The sequence below is a fragment of the Lactuca virosa genome, chromosome 7, assembly GCF_052849685.1.
Source record: "Lactuca virosa cultivar CGN04683 chromosome 7, Lactuca_virosa_CGN04683_v6, whole genome shotgun sequence".
In the NCBI taxonomy this organism is placed as follows: domain Eukaryota; kingdom Viridiplantae; phylum Streptophyta; class Magnoliopsida; order Asterales; family Asteraceae; genus Lactuca; species Lactuca virosa.
Window position 1 is genome coordinate 158,062,253 of NC_136432.1, and position 14,230 is coordinate 158,076,482.

General features: G+C 36.8%; 1 protein-coding gene and 1 pseudogene across 3 annotated transcripts; both read right to left on the reverse strand.

Annotated features, from left to right (window-relative positions):
- Positions 1 to 242: 242 nt before the first annotated feature.
- On the reverse strand, positions 243 to 11,751 carry LOC145124462 (G-type lectin S-receptor-like serine/threonine-protein kinase At4g27290). 3 transcript variants are annotated; one of them, XM_079059800.1, is made up of 8 exons: positions 11,275 to 11,751; positions 10,345 to 11,151; positions 8,934 to 9,080; positions 1,804 to 1,943; positions 1,394 to 1,604; positions 1,073 to 1,310; positions 845 to 992; positions 243 to 770 (listed from the first exon to the last, which is right to left on the reverse strand). In XM_079059800.1, the coding sequence occupies exons 1-8, from the start codon at positions 11,657 to 11,659 to the stop codon at positions 465 to 467; spliced, it is 2,382 nt and encodes a 793-aa protein (XP_078915926.1). In that variant the 5' UTR covers positions 11,660 to 11,751; the 3' UTR covers positions 243 to 464. The 3 variants fall into 3 exon arrangements, with proteins under 3 accessions (XP_078915926.1, XP_078915925.1, XP_078915927.1); XM_079059799.1 differs by having other exon boundaries at positions 10,345 to 11,751; XM_079059801.1 differs by lacking the exons at positions 1,804 to 1,943; positions 8,934 to 9,080; positions 10,345 to 11,151; positions 11,275 to 11,751 and having other exon boundaries at positions 1,073 to 1,305; positions 1,394 to 1,481.
- Positions 9,157 to 10,161, reverse strand: LOC145124554 (3-hydroxy-3-methylglutaryl coenzyme A reductase 1 pseudogene; annotated as a pseudogene).
- Positions 11,752 to 14,230: the final 2,479 nt, after the last annotated feature.

The following is a 14,230-nucleotide window of genomic DNA, read 5'->3' on the forward strand; positions in this document are numbered from 1 at the left end:
GGCCGATGTTTTTTATGCATTTAGCGGACAAGTATTCAAAAGAAAAATAAAAACGAAAGACCGAGAGCAATTAAGTAGCAAGTTGTATGTACAAAAAGCATTGTTGACATTATAATAAATTAACTTGCAGAAGTGAACAATCTAGAAAGTGAAAGATCTACAAATCAAATAGTCCGGATTGAAAAGTGCAGCAAGTTCAAATTGTATGGATGTGGTAAGAAATTATACGATGATGTGATCAATTAAGAACAAAATTATTCTCCATTTCAATGTTGTCTTTAAAGAAAGTAACAGGAGATAAAATAAAGCCCAATACTATAAATATATCTAAGAGTGCTGTCCAACGATTAAACCAATTTAGTAGATATGTTTAGAAATGGGGATAACAGATAGCTTATATTTGAAGGTACTAATTATAAGAAGAAAAAGAAAAAAACTGAAGGTTGAAACTATGCATGTTCTTTCTATCGAGCAACTACATCTGTAACAGTTAAACCATTGGTTGAACTTGTCGGGCATGTGCTTGAAGAGAAATCAGCACCAAGTGTGTTCGTTTTTGAGAAAAATGCTGGTTGCTTAGGTTTCAGCAATGCACCCTCGTTGCCCAACATTAGAATAACCGATGACATGTTTGGCCTGTCTTCTGGACTTTGTTGAACACATAACAACCCCACTCTAATTGATCTTATAACTTCTGATGAATTGCTTGATTGGCCTAAAGTTGTATCGATGAGTTCCATTGACCTGCCTTCATTATGCATTCTCCATGCCTGAATATAATGTGTAAATAGTTAGAGGACTATATATGCAAATCAAACGAATAGTTTGTGGCCAACAAACTTACATGTCCAATGAGGTTATTGTCATGGTCAGAATGAATGAATCCCCGATTTCTCTCCCCACTCACAATCTCCAGCACCAAGACACCAAAGCTAAATACATCCGATTTTACTGAGAAAACACCTTTTAGTGCCTCAGGCGACATGTAACCACTGCACGCAGGATAATGCTTATAAGAGTAAAAAACAAAACTTAAGAAAAATATAATGTATAGTTGGATTATCTAGCTTACTATGTGCCAACAACTCTCTCCGAGTTTGGTTGAGTCTCGCTTCCTCCGACACTCCTAGCCATACCAAAGTCTGATATCTTAGGGTTCATGTCCAGATCAAGTAGAACATTGCTAGCTTTAAGATCTCTATGGATGATTCTTAAGCGTGAATCTTGATGCAGATAAAGAAGCCCTCTAGCAATTCCTTTGATAATGTTCATACGCTTTGTCCAATCAAGTAGCATGCTTCGTGTCTTATCTAGATGAAGGTGCAATTATTTTTAGTTTCTATGAATGCTTAATTCTTAGACGTTAAATTAATGGCATTTATGTGAGTCTGACCAAATATATACGAGTCTAAGCTTCTGTTTGGCATGTACTCATAGATCAACAAATTTTCATCTCCTTGTATGCTGCATCCGAGGAGTTTAACAAGATTTCGGTGTTGAAGTTTTGAAATGTAAATGACTTCATTCTTAAACTCAACAAGCCCTTGGTTCGAAGTCTTAGATAAACGTTTAACTGCAATCTGCAGTCCTTCTTCTAGCATACCCTGGATATCATCAGCAGTTTCCATGTGAAAAACAAAAGAAACAGTGAAGATGAATTTCATCCATATCTTTTTTTATAAGTAGCATACTTATACTTCATGGCCTGTATTTCTTTTTTTTTTTTTACGTACAGAATCTCAATATACAATTTTGAGTGTTATTGAACTCTGAAACCTCTATTGGAATCACATTGTATTGTACCTTATAAACTGATCCAAATCCACCTTCTCCAATTTTATTGTCTAGTGAAAAACTAGCAGTAGCTTTAGCTATTGTAGAAAAGCTAAATAATGGTAGCTCCATGGCATCTATCTGACTTTCACCAACATGCAAGAATTCTCCTGCACATAAGAATTAAAAGAATATGCTTCAAGAATTCTATTACACCTAAATATTCAACGTACATGTGTTGAGATTAGTTAGTCTCCTATTGACTATTGCTTACAACCAACTGTAAACTAATGAACAAATATTACTACAGTTTCATTATTGAATCATAAAAGAGACTACAAAAAAAAAAAGAGAAAGACAATATAAATAGGGAAGCCAAAAAGATTAAACCTAGCTACATGGCTAAAGGGCCAAATAGGGCCCAAACCACAAAAGGCCTAATAACTTTATTATGCAAACATCCCCCCTTAAACTTATAATGTGGCACTAATAAACATTGAGAGTTTGTCAAACATAAAATGAAACTAAGGAGCAGTCAAGGATTTCGTCAATGTATCAGTAATCTGCATTGTGGATGGAACATTGAGGAAGAGAAATAGTCCCTGCTGAAAATGGTGATGAGTGAAATGACAATCAATCTCAATATGTTTTGTCCACTCATGAAACAACGAATTTTGTAGATGAACGAGAGACAACATATTGGTTCTTACTTTTCCACGAAATCAACGAATCTCCAAAAAAGATACAATAACGAGTAATATACTTGCCATCATAAACATTGTTATCCTAGTCTGCATCCCTATAAGCACACAACTCAAGAGAGGAAGTAGAAGGAAACACCAGACTACGAAACAAAGTACTACAAAGATATCTCAAAATACAAAAAATAGCTCCCTAATGAACTGTGAAAGGAGAAGTAACAAAATGGCTAACCATATGAAGTACATGAGCAATATCTCATTTAGTAACGGTAAGATAGACCAAACTCCACACAATGGTACTATAAAGGCTCATACAAAGGAACACCATTAGTTGGAGAATACTTCGCATTAGAGGGGTATCAATTGTTCTGTTATCCAAAAATCGAGTGCGTTCAAAATCTGAGATATACTTTGTCTTAGATAAAAGATAACCTTTTGTAGATTGAGCAGCTTCAATACCTAAGAAATTCGTAGTAAACCCAAGTCTTTTCAAAGCAAAACGGATAGCCAAATCACACTTCAAGGATTCTATACCATCATGATCATCACCAACAATAATAACCATATCATCAACATATAAGGAAAGAAGGATCCGACCTACACTTGTACATTTAACAAACAACGCAGAATCATGACAACTAGATTGAAAACCAAGGGAAGTAATTATTGTAGAAAATTTCTCAAACTAAGCGTGGGGGCTTGTTTGAGACCATACAATGCTTTCTAAGCCGACAAACTTCACTTGGCCGGTGAACAATACCTAGAGGAGGAGACATGTAAATCTCCTCATGAAGATCATAATTCAAGAATACATATTTGACATCCATTTGATAAATATTCCATTTTCGAATAGAAGAAACAATAATCAGAGAGCGAACAATTTTCATTTTTTCAACTGGAGACAAAGTATCTTCATAATACATACGATATTCTTGTGTGTATCCTTTTGCAACAAGTCTGACATTTAACTTTCAATAGACCCATCAAACTTCGTTTTGATCTTATATACCCAACGACAACCAACTTTGTGTGTTTCCAGGTGGGAGCGGAACTAATATCATGTATGAATCTGATAAAGAGCTACAAGTTCCTCAACCATAGCATTTTGCCAAAAAGGATCAGAGACGGACACTTTAAAGGATGTTGATTCTAAGAGATGATGTATATTCCCAATAATGGAGGAAAAGGATCACACGTAAGAGGAATATACAAATTGTGGAAGCTTAGTAGACTTTCGAGTACGAGTAGGTCTTGGTGATGGGGTCCTTGAGTAGGTAGGGGTTCTTGAGCAACAGCTGGTCGGAGTTCTTGAATAACAGTAGGTGTGGGATCAGAAGTTAGAGGGGTAGATGAAGTAGCAGAAGCATCTGAATAAATGTTATCATTGTTAATGCTAAATGGATCAATAACCCGAAGTTCCGACTGAGTCACAGTGTATGACTAAACAAGAATGTTATAGAAATGAATGTTTTCTAGAAAGGTGACATGTCGAGAAACATACAATTTTTTACTTGTCAGATCATAACATCAATAACCTTTTCAATCAATACCATACCCCAAGAATAAACATAGAGTGTATTTTGGAGACAACTTGGTTCGCTCAGTGTGAGGTCGTAAAACAAAGCATGCACACCCAAATACACATAATGAAGAATAATCAAGAAGTTTTCCATATAGGTTTTCATAGGATACATCCCATATTTTTGAGTAGTAGGAATGCAATTAATGATATATGTAGCGGTAAGAGCAAATTCTCCTCAAAATATACTAGGAACCTGAGAGGTTAAAAGCAAGGATCATGCAATTTCAACAAGGTCACAATATTTTCTTTCACTAATAACATTTTGTCGAGGAATATATGTACATGATAATCGATGCATAGTGTCATCGGATACAAGTAATTGCCCAAAATCATTAGAAGTATATTTGTCTCGTAAATCATGACAGAAAAATTTTCTAACATCGGAGTGTTGAATCTTGACTACGGATCTAAATTTCATATGTATTGTGAAAAAATCAAATATGCGCTTCATAAGATAAACCCACGTATAACGAGTGTAAAGGTCTATAAAAGAAATATATTAAGTGGATCCTCCTTTAGAGGAAACGGGTGAGGGACCCCACACATCAGAATGCATAATACCAAATGGAGCAGCAAAGCGAGTGACACTTTTATTAAATGGTAAAGCATAAAACTTTGCTAGTTTGTAACCACAACAATCAGAAATATCATGACTTTCCAAACGACAGCATTGGCTAAAAATGTAAACGAGAAGTTGAGACGCGTCCCAAATGTGAATGGCAAAGCCAAAATTAAGAAGACGAATCAGTCAAACACAAGAAGACAAATCAACACTATTGGCAACAACATCAGACAAATCAACACTACTGACAATCACATCAGGCATTTTGAGTTGGTCCAAGAAATATAGTTCTCCTAACTTATGGTTGATTCCAATCACTCTCTGGAAGTGAGAATCAAGAACACAACAAAGAGAATCAGAATAGAAAACTCAGTAATTAGATTTACACAACTAACTAACTGAGGCAAGATTTAAAGAAAGTGTGAAAAAATAATAGACATCATTAAGGGGTACATTAGGAGTGAAAACCAAATCAACACTCTCTATAGGTATATAGGTGTAGAGCTAGCTGATATGGTTGAAACAGATGATCCATAAGAAAAAGAAACAAAGTATGACAAGTAACGTGACACATATATAATGAGATGGACCAGAGTCCAAGATCCATAAAGATGAAGGAATACCTAAAGTGTCGGATGAGGAAAGACCTGAATGAGATGTAGATGTAGGCATAGTTACATAAGTAAGAGCAAGGAACTACCTGAACTCCTCAAAGACTTGAGTATCCAATACAAAAGATGATGTGGTGGTAGCATGAGTATTAGTTTCTATTATGGGGTGAAACGATGACCGAAACGATCCAGATGATCTATCTTGTTGCTATTTTGACTTGTTCAATAACAATGACCACTGAGACTTCCAGCGGGTCTTCTTCTATGTGCAATAAGCACATTCATCAAAATTAACTCTTCAGACTTGTCTATCATTTGGATCCATACTGACAGTAAACAACCAAACAATAATCCCAAAGTAACAACAAACGAACAAATCAAACTGTCGAAACCAATAGCGAATAGCCATAGTCAAACAGAACAAAGAAACCTAAAAATTGTCAAATATCTTAAATAACCAAACAAACTAAACTTCGAACAATAACTAAAACAGAAAAAGATGTTTTCAGTCAAAAAAATTGTGGCATGATAATAAATTCACTGCGATATATCGACGAAGCAGTACTCTCAACTTAAATCGCAGTGCGAAAATAAAATCGTGGCGAGATATTGACAAAAAAGCTAATTTTGTGGCGGCAGAACCCAATTCGGGGGCGTGAAAAATGACGAAAAACCCAAAAGTCAAATGAATACCAACAATAATTGGAACCCTCGAACAATCCAGACAAATCAAAACAAACCAAATACACTTGCACATCAGAAGGACATAACAAATCATCAAAATACTACTAGGGTTTCATTATTGAATCATAAAAGAGAGTATTCGATTTGTATTTTTTAGAAAAAAAAAACAAATTTTGAACATCGAATTTGTCAATATTAACTCTTCCATCTTCAACCATAGCTCTAATACCATTTTGTTAGGAATTCAAAATCACTAGTAAAGAATCGGAAGAGCTCTTATAACACTTGTTAAGCTTTGATAACGGTTTGTTGAAATTCAACAAAAGAGTTAACCACTTCAGACGAAATGATGAACGAACTTCGAAGAAACTTGTGGAATAAAACTACAAATGAAAAACTATAAAATCAAAACACAATATTTAATGTGGTTCGATCACTCTGGTTTACATTAGAGAGAGAGAGAGAGAGAGAGAGAGAGAGAGAGAGAGAGAGAGAGAGAGAGAGAGAGAGAGAGAGATGATTTTATTAAACTTCCCAAGAACAATTACAATCACTTACAAAGGTTGCACCTCATTAGAGCTCTCAAAGCAAAAGAATATATCTTGCTAATAAACTGCTCCAAAGGATGTGCTCTCAACCACACAATGATTTAGTTTTTTGGAATTTTTACGCAAAAATGTTGATGGAGATGTGTGCCTATTTAACGAAACATGGGAAACCTAATTCTGAGTGGCCAGACCCATCTATAATTAGTCTATGAAGGGGGTGCTCTAATTTTCAACCAATCACAGAATGTCATGTAGCTGTTTCCTCCTTCGTGATAGAGTTTTCTCTCACCAACACAGCTTTCTGTTGCAACCAAACAGAGTTTTCTCTCACCGACAGAGTTTCTATCAAGACTCCACACCCTAACATGGATATGTTACCCATGACTTACATACAGAGGGAAAGAAAATTGAAGACAATAAGATTGCAAGCACAAAGATGTGGATTTGTTAACTTGCGAATTAGACGGTCTAAATCACTCGTGGGATTCTATAACCATGTGATCGTTATAACAAACCAAATGAGATTAAATGGTGAAGAATTCGAAGGTAATAGAATTGTGGAAAAGATATTTAGAAGTCTAACTTGAAGATTTTCATTATATTGTTGTGGCAATAGACAAATCAAAGGATCTATCAACCCTTTAGTAGAAACTTTGCTGAGAACTCTACAATCCCTTGAATTGCATATGAAGCATTCCAATCACAAATCACAATGAAATTTAATTCAAATTAATCATAATACAAAGAGAAAAAACTCAAGCAACGACAGAAGGCAAGGACGAGTGCCTACGGTTGATCGATATTATCTTCCTTCAGCAGCATCAGGTTAGTCGCTCAACAGCTTCTTTGCTACTGCGTTGCGTTACGATCATACCTTCCGGTTCTTTCATTGGTTTGCTACTCATCCATTTTCTTATGGTAGTGTTCCATTCGTGTTGGGTAAATCTCGTGATCGGGGTTGATATTGGTGTATGAAAATTTATTCATGTGGTGTCAGTGTCAAATCCATAGTCACATAGTTCGCGGCACGCTCCGGTACGGGAACGAGGATCGGGAACGCGGTTCGCCATTTAGGATGTATCGGATACGGTGGGGGTAGGTTCATTCCGGTACGGCCCGATACGGTGTACCATAGCATCCGATACGGTGTACCATAGCATCCGATACGGTGTAGACATGTTCAAAACATAATTCCATCAATAGTTAACTTAAAAACAGAAATGCAAGTTTACTTATAAATAATTTTATACCTAAAAATAGAAATTCTAAGTTAACACGTAAAAGACGTACTAAAAACCATTTTCAAAGATGAAAAATAATAAAGAAACAAAAGATAGGAGAGGATATGAGGGCTCAAAACATAAGAACGTAGAACAGAAGTGGAAGAAGTGGAATCATGATGAAGTGATGATATTTAGATAAGTGGCATGGCTACTATATAACTATTAAAAGTGATAAGACGAATCAATATCTAAGTCTAAACATCTAACATGGAATCGAGGACTTGAACAAAGAAACCAAGCGTCGGCGAATTTTCCCCGGATGAAATCAATTTCCCGCCAATTTCACAAATCGGCGTTCCAGAACCAAAATTGCCGATCCCAATCGTGTTTCTGTGCAATCCGATTCGCCAATTTCACGTTTCAGGTATCGATTTAGAAAATTGGTGGAATCGCAAGCAAGACGTACCCCGGGGCGTTTCTGTCGGCGATCGGTACGCAATCGTACCGCGTTTGGGATCGGGTCGTTCGGAACGTAGATTGTCACTACTTTGGCGAATCCTGTGACTATGGTCAAATCATCTAGTTGTTGGAAAGAGGGAGGGGGTAGCATACTATTTAGTTGAGTTTGAAGTTTAAGTGATACCATTTGAATGCTCTTTGACAAGATGGTGCTATTTTTAATCTGAGCTTAAAGCTCGCTCGCTGATTGAATTATCACATGGTGGAGGCAAGCAGTTCAAGTTATAGGTGATTGACTACGATAGAAATACTCTGTTTTACTCTGCTACTCAAAATGCATATATCATAATTTCAGATAGACTATATTGTTAGAACCTGACCGATTAAAGATTTAAAAGATTTGTCTGCCCGTATTACAGTTGGCTTCAAAGACACTCCGGTTTAGCCTAGAATATCTTATGCTACACTTTATACATAGAATACATAATGGATATTCTGTTTATGCTGGACAAATAAAAGTACATGCTCTCAGAATTCTCATATCCTAAACGTGGACAATGCAAGGCTTCAAGATAACTCACAATGCAGGAGACTCAAACATTTTCAAAAAAGGCTTGTTCAAGGACTATAGTAAGGGTGAGAGTGGGGATATAAAGAAGGCAAATGATGAACATAATAACAATGTAATTTAGAAAGGTTGAAAAAAACAATGTAAACTAGAAGATTGATGTAATGTGAGCATAACAATGTAACTTGGGATCATTAATTTATAGTTTTGTATTTTTCTTACCTTGCCTCATTGATTGTGAATCACGCCTTTTTCTACATGCAAAAAGGAACCATGTAGAGCCCAAGCCTATCAGAAGAACCCCAAGAAAAACTACTGGTAAGATGATTTTAAGGTTTGCTCTCTCCTTATTCTCTGAAACTGGTTGAGCTGTAGTAACAATCATGAAATAAGTAATTTTACATGCTGAGATACATCTATTTGAATATATACCAAGGAATATTTTTGTGAAGGGGCAAATGTCATATTAGCCCATCGAACTTTTCGTGTTTATTTTAAAGAGTCACCCAACTTTTTTTTTGGTACATTAAGGGAATAAACTATCATTTACCTGTTAAAAAAATCATTTGACCCACTATAACAGGTTTTAATCTCAGAGTCCTCATCTCCTCCAACCTCCTCCCACTATAACAGGTTTCCCATCTCCAAACTTATCCCCAAAACTAAATTCAATTACTTCAAGTTTTAGAATCATTTGTGGTGAATCAGAACAATCCAATTCAAGTACTTCGAGCAAATCTGCTTGATCTGATGTAAAAGAATGTAGAAATTAATCAAGATTCTCAAAACAAGGAGTCTATTTCAAAGAAAGTAGAGCCCTTGTAGCCGATCCAAACCTAACAACATCTGCCCTCGTCATCCCATCCTTTAACAAAATCGTCGTGCTTTGCCTGATTCAAATATGGCTTTACAGCCTCTATTTGTGCTCGCAACCAAACATCCCTCCATCATAGCCATGGGCACCATGTATTCGCTACCATTCAACAACAAAGGTCCTGCGATTCCGACAGGTACCTGAACATAACCAATAGGCATCTCACAGCACTGCCCCAATATCGAATTGTAATCGAATCCTTCAAGTGGTAACCTTAATAACGGCCTCCCCGTTTTCTCTCTAACGCCTCCCGTCGAATCGAAGCCAATAGGCATCTCCGACAGTCCCCAAGCTTTGATTCAAGAAGGATTGAACGAAATCAATGCCAAAGATTGAACGAAATCGATGCCAAAGAACCCTAGAAGGAGAGGGTAGATGAAGTAGGCAATGAGGTAGACGATGACGGTGAGTTCGGAGAGGGTAACGACGTTAAGAGGGGTAGAGGACCGGATTTTTTCCCGCCAACAGTGGAGGAGGAAGTAGGTGACAGAAGAAGAGGGTGAAGAAAATATCGTTTGTTAGGTATAGAGTTGGTAGGTTGACGAAAGTTGGAAGCTCTGAAGTGTTAAAGCCTATTTATCAAGCATACATCACCACATTTTACCTGGTTACCGGTATCAGGTCAAATAAGGACCTTTTAAAACCGTAAATTCGCACTTCGCTCCCTTAATGTACAAAAATAATAATTTAGTGACCTTTTAAAACAAAATAAGTTTGATGGACTAATATGAAATTTGCCGTTTGTGAAGACATGGTTACCTATTTCTATTTCTGAGGAAGCCATTCTTACAAAGATATCCTGACCACCATTGCCATCAGGTATCTCTCTCATGTCCAAAAGTTCACCGAACCAAAGCAAGCACCCACTTCCTCCCTGTCTAATGTCTATATTTGCATACGCCATACAAGTACAATTATTGAAGCATTTTTCTCTACATTCATTCAGACTCATGCTTATATTAAACCATGAAGACTCTGTATCAGGCAACTTCACATTAGAGTACCTGATAAACCCATCGGTTCCATTTTTGCAATCCAATGGTGTTTGTCTCACACAACCACCCGACCAATCTGCTGTCTCCCATCCATTCTGGTTTCTTGGCACGAATCTTATCTCATCTAAACAAGAACATCTTTGTGAGGTTAGAACACTGCAGGTTCCATAACCATAACAGATGTTGTACCCATCACAGAAATCTCTTTGTAACTGATAGAAAATCTGCCATTTTTCACCATCATCCACCCACACCCAACGTTCTAGCTGCCCAGATGAATTCAAGACGAGCCTTGAGATAACAGAGCTATTGAGAAGAGAATAACTGTAATACGTCTCTGTTTCATTAATAACCATATCTCCTGTAATGATGTTCCTGGTGGACGCAGAATCCCCGCTAAACCAAACATCATTCCATGGTCCACCTCGGAACTTGACTGTTGTGCCTTGTTTTAGTACGATCTGAGGATAGCCGCTTGTGTCAGCGCTCCATGTGAATTCACCTGGAGCTGGATCTTGATTACTCTTCCATGGCGATAGTATCCATTCCTTACCCGTTAAGAAATTTCTCCCTACTTTCATGCCAGGTAGAAGAGTATCAGTTGGATAATCAAAACTCTGCCATAGAATCTTCTCTTCTATTCTTTCTTTGACAACTAGATTTCCATTGTCTTCAAGTTGTACAATTACGTTACCTGATGAGGTTGTATTGGTTGACCAGATTACATCATTTGTGTCGTTCCCTTTCATGAGGACGAGATTTCCTGGAGAGACGATCCTCAGTGTGCCGGATGATGCAGCCATGACTGGGATGTCTCTGTTGGCAACCCAAACCACCGTTTGAACAGATATTTTCTTGTACCATATACCAACATATTTGTTATTAGAGCTTTCTGGCCTGAAAAACCCAAGTTCAAAAATTCCGGCAGGTGAGACCAACGTGTCTGCTTCTGTCAAGAAGCTTGAATCTGAAATCATGGCAATTTCAGCGGTGTAGGTTTTCTGAATGTGCAGTGAAACAAATAAAACAAGAAGTAAAATTGCTTTCTCCATTAGAAGTCTTTCGGTTAAGCTAATCATTCTTCTCTGCCTTATGTTTTGTTACTATCTCTAATTCTGTATACTCCAATGGAGGTATTACATTTGTGAGTTTTAAATCCGGACTTGGGTTAGTCAAAGTCTGATGATCGATATCTTGTTTGAATATCTAGAAGACGTAATTAAATAAACAATGAAATAAAAGTGTTAGCAACCCTATATTATTATATAGGAATAGGAATGTCGACGCACGAGTCTTAATTTTTATCGATCATCAATGGTTTTATCTTGAATCCAATTTTATGTTTATTAATACCTGAATTTTACAAACAAATATGTTTGATCTTTTTAAAGGTGGATCCGGTAAGGGTATATGTGGTGCACCACGTCACGAGTATTTTGGCTGACATAGCGGCCTACATGGCATGCCATGTTTCCTTAGTTAAAAAGTATGTATCTTTTACTTAAAAAATGTTTTTTTGTACTTAAAAAAATCAGGCTTAGGTGAAGTAAAAGGGTGACTTGTATTCTAGCACCCACCAACCGCATACAATTTTTAAAAAGTAATTATATAATTAAAAACATATGTATACATTTGAAAACATACGTTTAAAAACATATTTATACAACAAAAAAAGTATTTATTTTTATTTAATAGGTATAAATATGTATTTATTTTGTAAAAAAACATCATGTATAAATATAAATACGTTTTTAAATGTAAAAATATATTATTATTATTAGTGAATGTATAAATATTTATATTTATGTTTTTGTTTAGAAGTATAAATATGTATACACACATTTTTAAAGATTTAAATATGATTTTAAAGATATAAACAATATAAAAGATATGAATAGATATATAAAGGTAAAATATGTTTGTATAACTTTATAAACATATTTACACATTATAAAACATCTTTATACATTTTCAAGGTATATATATGATTATAAAAATATAAATATATTTTAAAAGTAAAAAAATATTTACACGTATATTTTTAATGGCAGAAATATGTTTTTAATAATAACAATAATAACAATAATAATAATAATAATAATAAGTACCAAAAGGTCTTTGGCCTAACGGTAAGGAGTGACACTCTCAAATGAGAGGTCAAGGATTCAAGTCTCATTAAGAGACATAGGTGGTTTTAGGAGTAGATTAGTTGTCGGTTAAAAAAAATGGAATTAAGAGTAATTTAGTAGTTAGATTTTTCGTTTCAAAAATAACATAATAAATACATATATTAAGTATGCATTAATTTCTACAAGATACTTAAAGACGCATATATAATAGGGAATATGACTTATTAAGTTAATTAACTTTTCAGTTTGTACACATCTGGGTAACTATATTTTTTTAATACACATCCAGGTAACGGACTTTTTGGAAGTGTCCACATATGACCATTATGACCTGCTGTAGCAGGTTACATCCGGTCATAATGGTCATATGTCAACATGTTCACCACCACCTATCACCACTACCAAACGTCACCACCACCCATCTCTGCCACCTGCCACCACCCATCACCACCCATCACCACCCGCCACCACCACCACCACCTACCGATCTCACCACTACCTGCCACTACCACCTACTACCCCTCGCCACCACCCACCACCCACCACGACAAACACCTACCCATAATCACCCACCATCACCACCACCACCTGTCACTACCACCAACTATCACCCACCACCACCACCCAACTATCACCACTAATAATCACTATCTCTCGCCTCCACCACCCTACCCACCACATCCAACCGCCACCACCCATCATCCACCACCCATCACTACCACCCGCCACCACCACCGACCACAAACCACCAGCCACTCACCTACCACCAACCATCACAACCACCCACCATGCTTGCCATCCCCGCCACCACCCACCAACATCATCACCACCTGCCACCAATACCAACGACCATGTAACATCCATAAAATTTCATAAATTTTAAACTTTTCAAAACAACCCTTTTTGTGTAAAAATGTTTACAAAAACCGTTGTCCCAAAACATTATTTAAAAATCAGAATCTCTTTCAACATAGTTTTTAAAACATTCACATTATCAGAGCTTCCCAAAAATCATAAGTCCAAAACGCGAGGATGTGTATAGCCACGCCTTCACCTTGCCACGATCCACTGAAGTACCTGAAACCATAAGTCTAAAACGCGAGGATGTGGATGGTCACGCCTTCACCTTGCCACGATCCACTGAAGTACCTGAAACCATAAGTCAAAACTATAAGCACGAAGCTTAGTGAGTTCCCCCAAAGTACCAACACCCAAACATATAAAATATACAAATAACAGCATACTATGGGTCCAGTCAACCAGAGGGTTGGAATAGCCCAGGCCCTCAACCATCGGGTTGGAATGCCAACATACTATGGGTCCAGTCAACCAGAGGGTTGGAATACCCCAGACCCTCAACCATCGAGTTAGAATGCCAACATACTATGGTTCCAGTCAACCATTGTGTAACATCCCCTCTTCCTGGTATTACAATATTTTCCTCTTTGGGTTCCCGGTACGAACATTTCCCAGGGGGTCACCTATCACTGGATTGCTCTCGCTCGGTCACACTTAACTGCA